Consider the following 16,873-nt stretch of genomic DNA (forward strand, 5'->3'; position numbering starts at 1 on the left):
AGTCAGCTAAAGTGGCTTGCAGTACTGCACCCTAACCACTGCGCCACCTCGGCTCTTGGATATGTCTTAACTAAGGTGACCAGACGTCCCGATTTCAGCGGGATAATCACACTTTATAACAATTTGTCCCGTGTCCCGGGCCATTTTAAAAAAGTCCCGATTTTCTGGCTTCATGTTGAAAGCCCAGTGGATTTGCTTAAGAAATCCTAACCGGGGCAAGACAAAAGACACCCTGTCTAATCCCTCTCTCTGTCTCAGTACTTTCATTGAAGATAAAACGTTAAAGCAACAAAATGGATCCCCCCACACCCCTTTTACCTCATTCTATAAGAAAAAATGACCAAGTACCATAGAGCTCCAGGAAATGCTTGGCTAGAGGGGCCGTGAGTGTTACTTCCTGGATTTTCTAGAGGGGAGGGGCATGAAGGTTGGAGGTCTGCTCCAAAATGGTGGCAAAGTTTCTTTGAAAAATATTTCCCTGACTAATTTCACCATTTCAATTTGCTCAGTTCTTTATATTAACATCTACACCATTCTGGGTTGACTTGTAGTGCAAGCCTGCTGGTAAGCGAGCTGGGTTTTTTTCTTTTATTTTTTTAATGTATTTTAAAATAATATTTTATTTATTGTGCATAGGATTTTTTAAAATTCTGTGTGGATTCTTTTTTAAATTGTCTTAGACTATTTAAAAAAAGATTCTATCCAAAATAAATTGAAGTGAAACCATGTTTAAAAATTCTATGCACAATACTTTGAAATAGTGACCAAAGTTACAATGGCATTGAAAAAAGTGACTGATGACCATTTTTCACACTTAGCGACCATTGCAGCATCCTCATGATCACGTGATCAAAATTTTGATGTTTAGCAACAGTTACAATTTATATTTGTAAATTGTAGTTATGTTGAAATAAAAAAAATATTACAATACTATTTTTGCGTTGTATGAAAATCTTTGTTGCTCCGTATAAAATTTTTAATTGACCCCCCCCTCCCCCGGTCAAAGGTGTCCCTCTTTACCAATCTGAAAATCTGGTCACCTTAGTCTTAACAACGAGGACTGAGTTGGTCCATCGATGATTGCATAGGATATAATAGATCTGATTATGGTGCACTCCATTTGGTGAAGTCCAAATGTATAAGCTGCGTTTGTGCTGTTCGAACCATGTATTCATGACCTGAAGTCTGTTTTCTTGGCAAAATACAATACAATAGCAGAGTTGGAATGGACCTTAGAGGTCTTCTAGTCCAACCCCCTGCCTAGGCAGGAAACCTTATATCATTTCGGACAAATGGCTATCCAACATCTTCTTAAAGACTTCCAGTGCTGGGGCATTCACAACTTCTGGAGGCAAGCTGTTCCCCTGATTAATTGTTCTAACTGTCAGGAAATTTCTCCTCAGTTCTAAGTTGCTTCTCTCGATTAGTTTCCACCCATTGCTTCTTGTTCTATCCTCAGGTGCCTTGGAGAATAATTTGACTCCCTCTTCTTTGTGGCAACCCCTAAGATATTGGAACACTGCTATCATGTCTCCCCTAGTCCTTCTTTTCATTAAGCTAGACATACTCAGTTCCTACAACCATTCTTAATATGTTTTAGTCTCCAGTCCCCTAATCATCTTTGTTGCTCTTCTCTGCACTCTTTCTAGAGTCTCCACATCTTTTCAGACCAAAACTGAATGCAGTATTCTATGTGGCCTTATTGAAATTGTATCAAATGATCACCTCCATTGTTCCTCTAACCTAGTTCAAAATGACCAATGATGCTTTTCTCCACTTGTTTACCAACTTTTGCATTAAAGTCACCCAAAATGTAAACACCACCTTTTTGGGCACTTGTTTCTTGGGCCATGACAAAAAACCCATCTCTTTCAAGCTCTGTTGCAGCAGGTAGTGGGGCTTAGATTTGAACAACTGTGATGTCTCCCTGCATAGAGTTTGCTTTCAAGAATAGTTGTTGTTTGGTGTTGGTTAATGCTGATAGGCCACCCAAAAGATCATGATGTGTCACCTTTGACACACATGTCATAGGTTCGCCATCACTGCCCAACTAATGCTGAATCAGTGAAAACTTCAAGTTGAAAAGGGGTTGGATATTTCAGTGAGTTAATGATCTGAAAACTCTTCAAATCATCCACATAAAAACATAAAAAACTTAGGAAACAGTCTTAAATATTACTATTGAAAACTTGAGGTGTATGTAAGGAGATATAAGAATTCTGCAAAGAAGAATGGAAAAAAAAGAGAGGAAATATTTTTCCAAAAGGAAAAATAAAAAGAGTATTAGCTAGCTTCAAAAAGTGATAGAAATTGTTACTTCTGACACAGTGTTACAGAACACCATTACATGGTGCCCACACATTGGCATTTGCAATTTTCACTGTTTTATTATTTTAAATCTATATAAAGATTTGTAGGAAAATGATACATATTCAAATGTGCAGAAAGTTATTAAACTTAATCTGATATCATATTGTGTTAGCTTCTGTTAAATTTGGAAATCTTTTAAACATATAAATTAACTAAAGATGCCTAAATGGTGGCATGCAGCTATACAAATTTCCAACACTTTTAAAGAGTTTGCTCCATAATTCCTCTGGAAAAGAATTCAGTGTTTTTCAACCTTTTTTGTGCAAAGGCACACTTTTTTCATGAAAAAAATCATGAGGCACACCACCATTAGAAAATGTTTAAAAAAATTAACTCTGTGCCTATATTGACTATATATAAAGTAATTTTCCCACGGCACACCTTACACTATGTCACGGCACACTAGTGTGCCGCGGCACAGTGGTTGAAAAACACTGATCTATATAAATATTTGTGTAGCATATCTCTAATTTTAACCAATTAGTTAACATGATCTCAGTGTGCCTGAAGCAGTAAGATTTAAATATTCCTAAAAGAATATTTAAGCATCTTTTGTTAAAATGAAAAGCCAACAACCTAAAACAAATGGTAAAATATGAGAAGTGAAATAAAATCTCAAGTTTCCAAGACAAATGGAGTATGAACAATAGGGCCAGCTTAGGCATGTACTCAAATACCTGTCGATTCTAACCTTAAACTAGCAATAGCTCCAATTTTTCTTTCTCCAAAGCTATATTCCAGCAATACATTTGTGTTTAAAAAATTAGTATGCAAGTAGTGGGTAGCCTTTTTTTCTTTCTACATTATGATCTCATGTCAGTGAACAGCTGGTCATTCATATATACAGTTATCTGTAGAGGTGAGCCTTTGTATACATGCAAAAGAGCTTTAATGCAGTCAATTATATTTCACCTATTGACTATCCTCTGATTAGCCTTTGACTGTCTGCCTATGAAGTTATTACCTTAACAGTTTAACTTAAATAAAACCTTTAGATTGAAAAAAAAATAGCTTATAAGATGAGTCAACAAATAAGTTTTGTGATACCTCAAAAATTATCTGCCCAAACTCCTAATATAGTAAGAAATCTGAAACATGATTTAAAAATCCTTTAATCCCTTTCTTCTTTAGGTCTATTTTTTACATCTTACTAACTCACAAGATTGGAACCAGAGGCTTTGCATAGAAGCATAGAAGCTGCAAAACATGCTCATAGCAATACAGAATCAGGAGAGACACTGTGAATGAGAATACTCAAAACACATTTGTGCTGGGACACCTACATGTGCTGTGCCATGCAAAGTGGAGTATTTATTTTGGACAGGTTGCCTGGCAAAGGGAGGCATTCACTGTATAAAATAAACCTTTGAAATGCTTATTAAAACCCACAATTCTGTAAGCATTTTTCAACTTATTGTTAAAACATGAAAAAAAGGATAGGGGGTTGACAATTGACTATGAATGTTCTTTGGGACAGAGTAGGCTGACTAAACATCGTCACTGCAGTGAATTCATATTCTTACTGAGAGGAGCAATTCAGAGATTTATTTAATTGCCAAGGCAAAATATGTAATATGCAGTGCACAAACCTCACAAAGAGAAAGGAAGGTATAATCTGTTTGGAAAGCAATCAATTTTTCAAGTTTCTTCAAGCTTAGCTCTCATATAAGGTATACGCCAACAGTTTCACTAAAAGCATGTCTTCTCCAGAAACCCTGTAGGACTGCTTATCAAAGCAAAAGGGCACATTTTGTACAAGAGATGATTAGGCATGTGGTGTATTTAAAAGGTTCTCAAGGGAAAATTTTAAGGAAAAGCACAAGTTCAAAAAATTGTACATGTGTACTCAATTTCAAGGCAGCTTTCAATGTGAAATGAACTGCTGCTGATGGAAGGGTATAGTAATATAAACAGTTTACTCTGTGATGATCCTAGTTTGGTTAGTGTTGTACTGCTGCTGTAAACTAGTTGTTCTCTGTAAAATATGACCTCATGATTTTATCCTTAATGATGTTGCATCTATATATTATTGCCAATTCTTTATAAAAATATTTCTAGAGCAATCCCAATTCCAAAATTAAAAATGGAATAAACATCACGGCATCAAGAAATATGACAGTTACCCAAAGGGAACAATATACATTCTCATTTATAATTTAATCTGATAATATGTCTATGTTTAGTCCAAGATCTGGAGTAATACAGGTAGTCCAAAATTTCTGTTGCAAAACAAGGCAGTTAAAGTGAGGTTTCTCCCACCTTACAACCTTTTTTGCCACAGTTGTTAAGTGAATCACTGCAATACATCCCAGTGGTCTCAATTTTGATTATGGGACCATGGAGATGCTGCAATAGTTATAAGTGTGAAAACCAGTCGTAAGTCACTTTTTTCAGGACCACTGTAACTTTGAACAATCACTAAACAAATGGTTATCAGTTGAGGACTACCTGTAATTAGGTTTTCAATGCTTATGTAAAGGCAAGCAAATACACAGTCTCTGCAAGGGTACTATTCCAGAGGAAACATGTTTTGATAAAGAGGATACACTGAGTATTTCTAGAGTGATTAGAAGCCAAAGGAGACAGATGATAGGATTTCATAAATGATAACTAACTTCCTGAATTGCACTCATAAACCCATTGATAATCAGTGCAGTTCACACAACAAAACGTTACATGGTCATAAGACTAATATATATCTAATAATAGTTTCCTTTGTAGCTTAACACCAGTGCCAATTATATTATGGTAAATGTTAAAATATGATAAATGTCAAAATAATTTACATTGAACAGAACCTGCACAAGCAAATCATAACTATCTACCAAGAATTCCATTAAATATTGTCCATATCACTGGAACTAGCTATAGGGTAAAAGTACCAGCTATCTTACAAGTTTCATTTGTCTTGACAACTCTTTCACTCAAGACATTTTCAATATAAACTGTGGCTGAAAGGACCTTCAGGGATTGATGTACAACTTCAATGCATAGAATAATATCATACCATTTTATTCTGAGGAGGAAAGTCCCCTAATGTGCACAGCATTATATTACATTAACGTTGGAAGGGGAAACAGGATTTGAATATAGTAATGACTTGTCTACTTGTTGATGAGGCTATAGAAGGAAGTTCACATAGAGGATGCTTGAAAATGTCAACTCATTCTTTAATGCATGTATACAGAGAAGCACAATTTTTAAAAATCCTCTGTTGTTTTGTAAAAACAACACTCTTCTAAACAATCTTCGTTGCTCAGTACAAAAATCTTCATATTTTTTCATCCTGCTTGCCAGCTGCTAGCCAATAAATAGAACTCATAGGAAGTAGAGGAAATGGCTCGAGGCAAGACAGCTGAGGCTGGAATGTGGAACTGCTGATGGCGCTGGAGTTTGGAGTGTGTCACAAATGAAGTGGATATTTGAGACTACAGCATAAAAAATCATCTAAACAAGACAAGATATGTATCCAGGAAAAAAATGAAATGGGAGCATAATGAATCACACAGGCCTGACAAAAGAGAAGCACAGCCAGCCAAGTGCAGAGAGCTATGGGCAGCATAAGGAGAAACGGTTTCTATTCCAAGAAAAAAGGTGGTCTACTTCCAAGTATCTTATCCAAATTCTAAAAAAGAAATATTGCTGTAACATGAGCTGGTGGACTAAGAAAATATTCAGAAAATATTTGTAAAGAGACTATGAAAATGAAAGCAATTTAGAGGAGAGGACTAAAAGAATTATAGAGCCCTTAAAGTTGTGATAGCAAACCTATGGCACATGGAATCATTTGTTAGGGTATGTGAGAGGTTACCCTATCAGCTCCAGGGCACATGTGCGCACTGGCTAGCTGACTGGCCTTCATATTCGGCTGTTTTTTGCCCTCTGGAGGGTTTCCTGAAGCCTCTGGAGGATGAAAAACAACCCAATGCATAAACCGGATGTTCAGAAATGGACTTCCGGTTTGCGCATCTGGCCGTTTTTCTCCCCCGTTTTCATTAGGGAAGCCTAATGAAGCCTCAGGAGGGAGAAAAACAGCCCTACACACAACCCAGAAGTCCATCCTCAAACTTCCGGTTTGCATGTTGGGTCATTTTTCACCCTCCGGAGGCTTCAGGGAAGCCTCCGGGGGGCTTCCAGAGGGGTGGGGGAGGCCGTTTTCACCCTCCACAGGCTCCTAGAAAGCATCTGGAGCTTGGGGAGGGCGAAAAACGGGTCCATCGGATGTGCTCCCCCTGCTTTTGGCACACACTGCCTTAAAGAAATCAAACACTGTATATCATTTACCATTAATCTATAAACTTTAGAGAAAACATTTAACATACCTGTGTTTCCCATCTGTGCCTTCACACCCAAAAATATTGTTAAATTTTAAATATGATGCAGAGCTGAATTTCTCTCTCTCTCTCGTTATCAATCTATTTAAGATATTACTGAATATATATATACATATACATATACATATGAAGTGCACTGATATAACCTCTAATCATAATTAAAATATATAATTGTTATAGTGTATATACAGACCATTCATATTCAGGTCAGGTAAGATTTTTTATATCTCTCACAAACTATCCATTCTGCTTTAAGAAAGCTCCTATCACTTGATAAAATAGTTCTAATGGGTTAAAAAACATTCTTAATTGTAACTTTGCAGCCAAGCAGTTACACTATGGATAGGGAGACCTGCTCATTTCTCTATTTAATTAAATTAGAAATAAGGATATAGTAACGTATTCCAAAATCTAAAATATTCATATTTCTGGGATTGACCAAGTTTGCGGTTTTGTAAGAAGCACCAAGGCACTTCCAAGTTGAAAGTATTAGCTGGTGACATCACTGTTGATGCCAGTTGGGGGCTCCTTTCATGTCCCTGGAGGAGTTGGAGCAAAGGACAAAAGCTCATTCCACCCCACGGTATCACTTGGATCTTGAATGTGGGCTTGCTAACCTCCAACTCAAGTGTCCTAACCATGAGAGCTACTAAGCTCCTACTGACCAAGTGTAATTGTAATAAGTACAGTTATACACTACAATGAACCAGAGCATGATAGCAGCATGGAGGACAGTGTGGAAAGCTACAAGGAGAAACTGTGGAATTGGTGGTTGTCGTTGGGACCAGTGAACCGGTGGCTGTGAGAGGCAACAGAACAGCATGGTAAACCAACAGTTGGGGGAAGCAATGATGTGGGTAAAGGAAAGCAGGGAAGGCTGAATATCCGATAAATGCAGGCAAAAGGCAAGTAAGAAGAGAGGATAAAAGCAACTACATAACACAAGGAAAAGAATAAAAGCATAAATAAATAGGCTGAGTAGACAATAACAAGTACGGAACATAAAAAGGCAGAGAAGAAGGGAATAAAGCTGACAAGAAGGCAAGGAAAGGATCACAACAAGGCAGGGAGGAGAGGGATAATTATAAAGCACTCCATGAGAGGATAAGAATGAACCTTGCATTTAAGCCCCACTCAACACTGAAAAATTTAAACTTTGACATGTTTAAATGAACTGATACAATTGCGATCAGCGAAACATGTTCCATGTATAAGCTTATGCTCATTGAAGAACTGATGTGGTTTCCATTTTTTTAAAAAGGGGGTGGGAATCAGACCTAGGAAACTGCAGATTAATCAGTGTAACATTAATACCTGAGAAGATATTGGAAAAAATAATCAAAAAACAGATCAGTGAACATCTAAGCAACAAATAAAATTATAACTAGAAGCCAGCATGGGTTTGTTAAAAACAGATCCATGCTGGCTTCTAGTTATAATTATTTCATTCTTTGACAAAGTGATTAAATTAGTGAACTGGCAAAATGCTGTGGACATAGTATACTTAGATTTCATTAGGGCATTCAACAAAGTAGACTATAACCTACTGCTTGGTAAACTAGAAAAAAGTGGGACAGCTTCACCACCAGATCGATTTGTAACTGTCTGACAAACCATACTCAATGAGTCGTCCTTAATGGTACTACATCTATATGGAGAGAAGTAAGCAGTGGGGTACCACAAGGCTCCATCTTAGACCAGGTACACTTCAATATCTTCATAAATGACTTAGATGAGGGGATAGAAGGGGAACTCATCAAATTTGCAGATGATATTAAGCTGGAAGGAGTAGCCAATATCCTAGATGATAAGCTCAAGATCCAGATGGATCTCGACAGACTTTGGACCCTATCTAACAAAATGAAATTCAACGTAGAAAAAAGTAACGTCTTACACTTAGGCAAGAAATACCAAAAGTACATGTACAGATTAGGTGAAACTTGGCTTAATAGCAGTAATTGTTAGGCAAATCTTGGAGTCGTAGTGGACAATCAATTAAAAATGAGTCAGCAGTGTACAGCAGCAGCCTAAAATGCCAATGCAATCCTAAATTGCATTAACAGAAGAATTGAATCGAGATCACATGTGGTACTACTAGTACTGCATCCAGTTTGGTCATCACAAAGTAAAAAAGATGTTGAGACTCTAGAAAGAGTGTAGAGAACAGCAACAAAAATGATTAGAGGCCTGGAGGCTAAACCATATGAAGAATGTTACAAGAACTGGGCATGGCTAGTCTAGTTTAGAGAAAGACTATGGATGACATGACAGCAGTGTTCAGTGGTGGGTTGCCAAGTTTTTTACTACCGGTTCGGGTGCACTCCCATGCGTGCCACTTCTGTGCATGCACAGAAGCGTCTGGGCGGGTGGGCGGAGCCTCCCGCTGTCACTACTACTGGTTCACCTAATCTGGGCCAAACCAGGAGCAACATGCTGGCAGTGTTTCAATATTTGAGGGGCTGTCACAGAGAAGAGAGAGAGAACCTATTATCCAAGGCACCTGAAAGCCAGACAAGGAACAATGGGTGGAAATTAATCAAGGAGAGATTTAACCTAGAACAAATTTTCTGACAGTGAGAACAATCAACCAATGAACAGCTTGCCTTCAGAGGTTTTGGGCGCTTCATCACTGGAGGCTTTCAAGAAGAGACTGGACAGCCAGTTTCAGAAATGGTATAGGGTCTCCTGCTTGAGCAGGCAGTTGTACTAAATGTCCTACAAGGTCCCTTCCAATTCTGTTATTCTAAGAACACATAAAATTCTATTAGCACAGTTTTTCTAAATATATTTAGAGTACCTTTTTTTTAGGAGTATAGGTCGTCCTCAACTTACAACCAGTCACTTAATGACCATTCAAAATTATGACAGGCTCAGAATGAATGCTTTGTGGGCAATAAAACAAAAAAAATATGGCCCATAGAGCACACATACTTCCACAGCCATGTGAACATATTTTGTGTGCTTGGCAAACCAGCTCACCTTTATGACTTAGTTGCAGCATCTCTGGTCATGTGATCATTATTCCGGGAAGGGGGGGGGGAATCCATTCAGAAGAATGGCTTCACATTTATGACCATGGTGTTTGTTTAACCTCAAAAAAATTCCTACCTGTAGTAGACTCACAGTTTATAACTTTTTTTTGTTTTATTTTTAAATTAAGACTATCAATGGCATGTTAGGATAAAGAACCAGCTAGAAACTTTATTTTAAGCAGTTGGGCAAATAATATTTACTGGTGAAACTGGTATTTCCTACATTGGGTTAATATTCATTTTCATTTTTTTAAAAAATCACTAATATATTATTATATTCTATATATTAGTCTTCCCATACCTCTAGAAATGTTGGATTACAATTTTTAAGAATACCAAATCGATGTTCACAGATTTATGGATGCTAATGCCAGTTAGTTAAAACAGATCTTAGAGAACCAAACCAGGGAAAGCTGAAGTAAATGTTGTGTGACAGAAAGAGATCATGATCAAAATTAAATATATAAATTAACTAAAAAGTAAACCATATGCCATGTGTCAGTTTATGCACATCCATACATTTTAATACCTTTATCTTTGTTTTTTTCTTTTCCAAGGGAATCCAGTTTCTTTCTCAATGATTTCTTCCTCTTTTGTCCATCTAGAACATACAAGCAATAAATGTTAGCAAATGCAGCAAGTGTTGTCTGCATGAGGTGTCAAGTTTAATTTACTAAATGCCAGATAACATATGAATCATTTTATCTATCTGAAATAATGGGCTGGTACCTAGAAAAATACGTCTTTTGTATATTTGCTTTTAACATTCTACAAATCTAATAGTAGGTTTATAATATAAATGTCCATTATAAAAACTATTACTGATTTATAATAAAAAGTTCATATTTCCTTGAGATTAAGTCTACATTATACTTTACGATGTATAGGTTATTTTCCAGTGGAAGAGAGAGAGTGGTCACGTGTGGGTATTCTCAAAGCGTGATTGGTCCAAAGACTGAGAGTAAACTTCTTAAATGCTCCTTCCTTCTATCCTTGCCCAGTTTCCTCTCAGTCTGTTGGTCCAAGCACTGGTTTGAGTTGATTAGGTAGGAAATTGTAGTTCATTCAATTTTTTTCTGCATAAATTTGGCTAAATTCATTCTAAATTCCTTCTTTGATAATTTACTGCTGCGGCCCCAGGTACACTTGTTCTGCCTCGCGCAGTCGAGGAGAGCCCTGTGGGGCGTTCGCCCTCCCCTCTGCGGGCCGGGAGCCTTCTCTCCTATCCCCAGGTCAGCGGGGTGTTTGAGCTCCTTTGCAGCCTTAAGAGCGTGCCCTTTCTTCAGAGGCGATTTGCGGGGGGAAATTGAGTTATTTTAAGGAGCCTCCACATGCACAGAGAAGCCTCCGGTGGAGCCGCCACTTTAAATTTGGGCGGCTTCCGTGCGATGCGCCTTGTTTAAATTGAAGTGAGCGGGGGCCTGGGGGAGTGCGGGCCAGCAAGCCGCGAGTCCCAGGGCCCGAGGGTTCTGCTCTAGTGATGGCAAGCTCAGCCACAGCCTCGGAGCCATTTACGGTCGCCATTTTGCCCGTGCTTAGATCTCAGTGTGCACGGCGGCCATTTTGCCGGTGCCACGTGCAAGGGGTCTTGCCTTTTCAGAAGGCCGATTGAAGCCTTGCCGACGGAGTGGCAGGATCGGAGCCTACACTTACTTATCTTGTGGGTCCAGGCCTTGGTGAGGCCTACAGCGGCCTTGTTTACTTGTCCCCGGACTCCAGGACATGTGAGTGGGGACAATGGATGGGGGTTTGGATATTCCCCAGGGCCAGGGACAGATTCCCTTGGTGGCAGGGGAAGAGCCGGGTCTGGGGGCCGATTCTGGGGGTGCCTCCTCTAGGCTGGTAGCAGCGCAACAGCCCTCCAGGGCCACCGAGAGGGTGGAGGCCAGAAGGCACAAGGCCTTAGAGAAAACGTTTCATAGGGCCGAAAAACAGGCCAGAATGGTTGGGCCTAGTTCGACCAGCAGGTCCCGGTCCTCTATTAGGCCTTCTTTGGCTCATTCTGCCTCCCCTAGGGGGTTCAGCCCTTCCTCTCCCTTGGTCTCCCCGGCCAGGTCTCAGGGTTACTCCAGGGACAGGGGTTCCCCTTCCCCCTTGGTCTCTTCGGAGTCAGTCAGGGATGTTCCCACAGACCCATTGGAAGGGACTTCAAGGTCAATCCACTCTTCCCATAGATTGTCCCCACAGGGCCCAAGTCCAGCCTATCAGGACTTTGAGGACCTAGAGCGTCTTCCTGAGGGAATTAAGAGGCTTATTTCTGCAGCCATCTCTAGGGGCATTACTCAGCAGGACAGAAGTTCCCATTCTTCTAGATCCCAGAGTGGCCATGGCCGCCAGTAGTACAGGGCCCCTTCTCCATCCATGGTTAGCGAGGGGTCCATCCTGGGAGAAGAGAATCTCCAGGACATGGGGTTTTCAGAGGACGAGGATGCAGCTCCTCCTGACCCTCCCTCTTCTTCGGGCCTATTTGCTCCAGCCATGTTTAAGACCTTGCTGACCAAGGCGAGGAAAATCACCAAGATAGGGACTGGGGACCCCACGGTTCCTCCATCCAGAGACCCAAATAAGGCCATGTTTTCCAACATGGCTACCAACAAGGAGGAGATCCCGGGTCCCCCCCTTGTTTATGGAGGTCCTGACTAGCCAATGGGCCCGGCCTTCTAATTTTTCCAACCCGGGGAGTAACGACCACCGCTTCTACAATGTGGAGCAGGTTTTTGCTCAGGCCATTCAGTTACCCACCATTGACACCCCAGTGGCCGCACTGGTCTCCTCTTCCCCGGTGGTATCGAGGGAAGCGGTGGGCAAATTGAAACCTGAGGATAAGTGAGCGGAGCTTATCCTAAGGAAGAATTTTAACGCCACAGCCTGGGCCATTAAATCAGCGGCAGCGGCCTCATACTTTAACCGTACTACAGTCATGTGGCTCAAGCAACTTCAGGATCGGATCCCGATCCAGGATGAGCGCCTCCACCAGGATCTTACAAAGATCATGGCTGCCTTGCAGTTCTCTGCGGATGCCACCCCGGACATGGTAAAATTTGCGTCCAGCGCTTTGGCCACGTCAGTTATCTCCCACCGCCTTTTGTGGCTGCGTAACTGGCAGATGGATAACAAGGCGAAGTGGAATCTGGCAGCTGCCCCTTTTAATGGTCCCAACCTTTTTGAAGAGGCTCTCGACCCCATTCTGGTCGAGAATAAAGACAAGAAAAAGGTGCTGCATCTAACGCCAAAAAGAAAGAGTCTTGGGCTCACCCTTATCGCAGGCAGTCTTACAGGGCCCCCGACTTTGACCATCATCAGCATTTCTCTTCTTTCAGATCAGGCAGACAGTTTTCCAGGCAGGCCTACCACGATTGGAGCAGGTTCCAGCATCAGTCCCGGTGGCCCTTTTGGGGTGGCAGAGGTCGCCCCTACCATAGAGGGAAGTGACTCGAACCCGAGTCATCCCATAGGCGGCCGCCTGTTCCTCTATGCCGACCAATGGGACGAGATTTGATTTGATTTATTGGATTTCTGTGCCGCCTTATTCCCAGAGGGACTCACTTCACATCAGACGCCTGGGTCAGGTCCACATTCATCTCGGTCTCAGGTTGGAATTTCTCTCCACCCCTCTGAATCTCTTCAGGTTGTTCCCTCCGTCTCGGAGTCTGGAGCGCTGCCGCCTTATGGATCAAGCTATAAAACACCTTCTCGACATTCAGGTGGTGGAGGCAGTTCCTTGTTTGGAATGCGGTCAAGGCCACTGCTCCAACTTGTTTGTGGTTCCGAAGAGCTTGGGGGGCTGGAGGGCGATTTTGGACCTCAAGCACCTGAATTGCTACTTGGTGTACAGGCGCTTCAAGATGTCCTCCCTCATGTCCATCCTTCAGGGCATCCGGAGCAGGGACTTCTTAGCATCGGTAGATCTGACAGAGACCTACCTCCATATTCCAATTCTCCCAGCTCATCGCCGGTTTCTAAGGTTCTCTCACGGGGATCTCCATTACCAGTACAGAGCTCTTCCATTTGGGTTAGCTTCTACCCCTCGCGCATTTACAAAAGTGCTGGCGGCCCTGGCAGCTCATCTCCGCTCCATCCCGGTGAGACTCCAATGCTACCTGGATGATGTCCTAGTTCAGGCAGGGTCCCTTCCTCAGGCAGTCTCAGATCTCCGTCTCACCATCAGGAGCCTTCAATCTCTATGGTTTTCGGTGAACTTCCCCAAGAGCCATCTCTCCCCCTCCACACGCATTCTCCAGCTAGGAACAGTCATAGACTCTGTGTCGGGGGTGGTCCGTCTGTCCCAGGATCGTCAATCGAGTCTGCGTCAGCTCGCAGAAAAGATTCACAAAAGTCAATTAGTTTCAGTCCTCACATTATCTCAGTTGTTAGGCAAGATGGTCTCTTACATAGGGTTAGTCCCGTGGGAAAGACTCCACCTCCGTCCCCTTCAGTGGGAACTCATTCTGTTCCAGAGGGGGATGATGAGCAACTCTCTTTGGACCCTCCGCCTTCCTGCTGGGGTCCGGCCTTCCCTCAGATAGTGGATCTCCCTGGCCATTCAGCGGGGTTGTTCCTTCTGGGAACCAGACAGAGTGACCGTGATCACGGATGCAAGTCTGTTCGGTTGGGGGGCCCTAGTGTGCTCTCGCCTGGCCCAGGGTAGGTGGGTGCCTTCAGATCTCCGGCACAATATAAATTGGTTAGAACTGAAGGCGGCATGTCTAGCCCTACGACACTTCCAGTCTTCAATGGAGGGTCATCACATGCTTCTCCTGACGGACAATGTGGCCACCAAAGCCCACATAAATCGTCAGGGGGGGGACTCACTCCTAGGCACTCTGGCTAGAGGCCCTGAGGCTTGGCGCCTGGGCAGAGAGGCACCTGTTGTTGTTGGTATCAGAACACATCTCTGGAATTTCCAATCACCAGGCGGATTGACTGAGTCGGGCGAGTGGCAGCTCCACCCTTCATTGTTTCGGGGGATCTGCCAGAGGTTCATCACCCCTCTGGTGGACCTCTTTGCCACTCCGGCGAATGCGCAGCTGTCCCAATTCTTCACCCGGTTCCAGACCCGGTCTGCGGAGGACACGGACGCCCTTCAGTGCAGGTGGCCTCAGGTTCTCCTCTACGCCTTACCCCCTATTCCCCTCATTCCAGGGACTCTCAGGAAGGTGGTAGTGGAGAGGGCGCTGGTCATTGTCGTGGCCCCCTTGTGGCCCAGGAAACCCTGGTTCGCCGATCTAGTCCAGCTGACAGTGGCTCCTCTGTGGTGGATTCCACCGGAGGAGGTGGTCCTGCGCCAGGGGGTCCTGATTCACCCGGAGCCCAGGTGGCTCCATCTGACAGCCTGGCTCTTGAATGGTGGCTCTTGAGGAGGGCTCGCCTGTCCTCCGGGGTCATTCGCACCATTGAGGCATCTAGGGCCACTATTCCCAATGTCTTGGACTTTCTGCAGAAGGGCCTGGGCGATCGGCTATCATACAACACCCTTCACCGTCAGGTGGCGGCCCTATCTTTGGTCTTGTGGGGAGTGGGGTCCTCATCTCTCTCTCACGTCCCCCTGATCAAGCGTTTTCTTAAGGGGGCGGCTAATCTCCACCCCCCTCCTATTCACAGGTTTCCCACTTGGGATCTTCCTTTGGTTCTCAGGGCCCTGACGGGGCCTCCATTCGAGCCCCTGCGATCTGTTCATCTGAGATTCTTGTCCCTTAAGGTTGTATTTCTGGTGGCAATTACCTCAGCCCAGCGTATTTCGGAGATGGGCGCTCTTTCATCCAAGGATAACCTTTGCCATTTTCATCAGGATAGGGTGGTTCTTCGCCTTGACCCTATCTCCCTTCCCAAGGTGAACACTCCATTTCATAAGGCGCAGGAAATCATCCTGCCCGATTTTTGTCAGAGCCCGTCTAGCGATAGGGAGAGACTCTGGCACTGGTTAGACGTTCGTCGTGCTTTGCACATTTATCTCCGGCGGACGGCGGGGGTCCACCGGTCGGAGGCTTTGCTTGTCTCATTCCAGCCTGGGACGTTGGGGACCAGGGTGTCTTCGGCCGCCATTGGCCATTGGCAGCGCCAGGCCATCGTAGAGGCATATGGGGCAGCGGGGCAGCCTACTCCGTCGGGGATAACGGCCCACTCCACCAGGAGTGCCACGACCACAGCGGCCTGGGCCACTAGGGTTCCCTTTGAGGACATTTGTCGGGTGGCTACTTGGGCGTCACCAACGCCTTTTATCCATCATTATCGCCTGGATGCGTTCGCCTCGGCGGATGCTTCCTTTGGTCGGAGGGTCCTGCAGAGCGTGGTGGCAGATGCTCCCCTTGGACCATAGTTGTTGTTCACTCCCCTCCCTGGGACTAAGCTTGGGTATGTCCCACACGTGACCACTCCCTTTCTTCCACTGGAAAAGAACGTTGGTCTTATCTGAACGTGTCTTTTCAGGGGAAGAGAGGGAGTGGTCACGACCCACCCTTCTTAGGTGGGTTTTGGCCAAGGGGAGGGCCGGTTAGTTCCTGGGTTTTTTGTTGTTGTTTGTGTTTGTTTTCAGTACCATGGTTCGCCTTCGAGGAAACTGGGCAAGGATAGAAGGAAGGAGTATTTAAGAAGTTTACTCTCAGTCTTTGGACCACGTGTGAGAATACCCACACATGACCACTCCTTCTCTTCCCCTGAAAGGACATGTTCAGGTAAGACCAATGTTCTTTCTCTTAACAGCAAAAGCCATGCTACCTAATGTTTTCTAATGCATCTATTTTTGTAAATAGATGTATAAAAGATATTTGATAGTAAAATGTTCTAGTATGATTAAGAAACTTAAGCTGCTTTAACATATCATCTTAGCATATGAATTGTAAAGTAGAACTCCACTAATTTTCTAGGCGATTAAGCAGATATTTGTTCAACATGAGAACTTAATTGTTTGCCTCAACTTGCCATTTCAGAATATTTAAGGGATGGACCTGTAACTGAATTATGCCACTTTAAATTGCAGACTGGTTTGAGTTTCCATTCAACAAAAAGTGGGGGTGTAAACAGCAAAAAGTACATGACATTATCTCCATGACAAGTGTCATGTGGCTTACAATAAACAGTTCCCATTAATTGCAGAATTCACCAATCCAGGAAACATTAGTGAAATAATTGCATTAGTGT

At 43.1% G+C, this 16,873-nt stretch overlaps 1 protein-coding gene across 5 annotated transcripts in view; it reads right to left on the reverse strand.

The window, feature by feature from the left end:
• ARHGAP6 (Rho GTPase activating protein 6) overlaps window positions 1-16,873 on the reverse strand; it is a 269,632-nt gene that overhangs the window by 34,095 nt on the left and 218,664 nt on the right. For all 5 annotated transcript variants that reach the window (XM_087726620.1, XM_087726618.1, XM_087726619.1 and 2 more), the window contains one exon: window positions 10,266-10,337. In XM_087726620.1, coding sequence (XP_087582746.1) covers window positions 10,266-10,337 — 72 coding nt within the window. The remainder of the gene's footprint in view (window positions 1-10,265; window positions 10,338-16,873) is intronic.

This window comes from Thamnophis sirtalis, unplaced genomic scaffold (genome assembly GCF_051295495.1).
Source record: "Thamnophis sirtalis isolate CommonGarterSnake01/CBP01778 unplaced genomic scaffold, rThaSir2_p1.2 scaffold_12, whole genome shotgun sequence".
In the NCBI taxonomy this organism is placed as follows: Eukaryota; Metazoa; Chordata; class Lepidosauria; order Squamata; family Natricidae; genus Thamnophis; species Thamnophis sirtalis.